Source organism: Eimeria mitis, genomic scaffold (genome assembly GCF_000499745.2).
Source record: "Eimeria mitis Houghton genomic scaffold, Emh_scaff397, whole genome shotgun sequence".
Taxonomy (NCBI): domain Eukaryota; phylum Apicomplexa; class Conoidasida; order Eucoccidiorida; family Eimeriidae; genus Eimeria; species Eimeria mitis.
Genome location: NW_013572305.1, coordinates 3,555 through 3,848, shown reverse-complemented (window position 1 = coordinate 3,848; position 294 = coordinate 3,555). Strand labels below are relative to the sequence as shown.

Below are 294 nucleotides of genomic sequence, written 5' to 3'. Positions count from 1 at the left end.
GGGGGTAAAAGTGCTGCAGCTGCTGCAGTGCAGCGTGTACAAGTTCACTCGCTGCTGCTGCTGCTGCTGCTGTTGCTGCTGCTGCTGCTGCTGCTGCTGCGTTGTTAGCAGCAGCAAATGCACATGAGCTCAAACGCAGAAGTGAAGCAGCAAAAAGAAAAAGAAAAAAAAACAAATTGAGGGAGAGGCTTATGGCTGGTGGTTTGTGTCTCTCTTGGGGCTTGCTTCAGGGGCCTCCGCATGCAAGCAGCAGCAGCAGCAGCAGCAGCAGCAGCAGCAACTGCAGCAGCAGCA

General features: G+C 54.4%; 1 protein-coding gene across 1 annotated transcript in view; it reads left to right on the top strand.

Moving 5' to 3' along the window:
* Window positions 1-240: 240 nt before the first annotated feature.
* EMH_0010870 (uncharacterized protein) overlaps window positions 241-294 on the top strand; it is a gene marked incomplete at both ends in the record, with an annotated part of 1,412 nt that continues 1,358 nt past the window's right edge. The window contains one exon of the mRNA XM_013499072.1: window positions 241-294. Coding sequence (XP_013354526.1) covers window positions 241-294 — 54 coding nt within the window.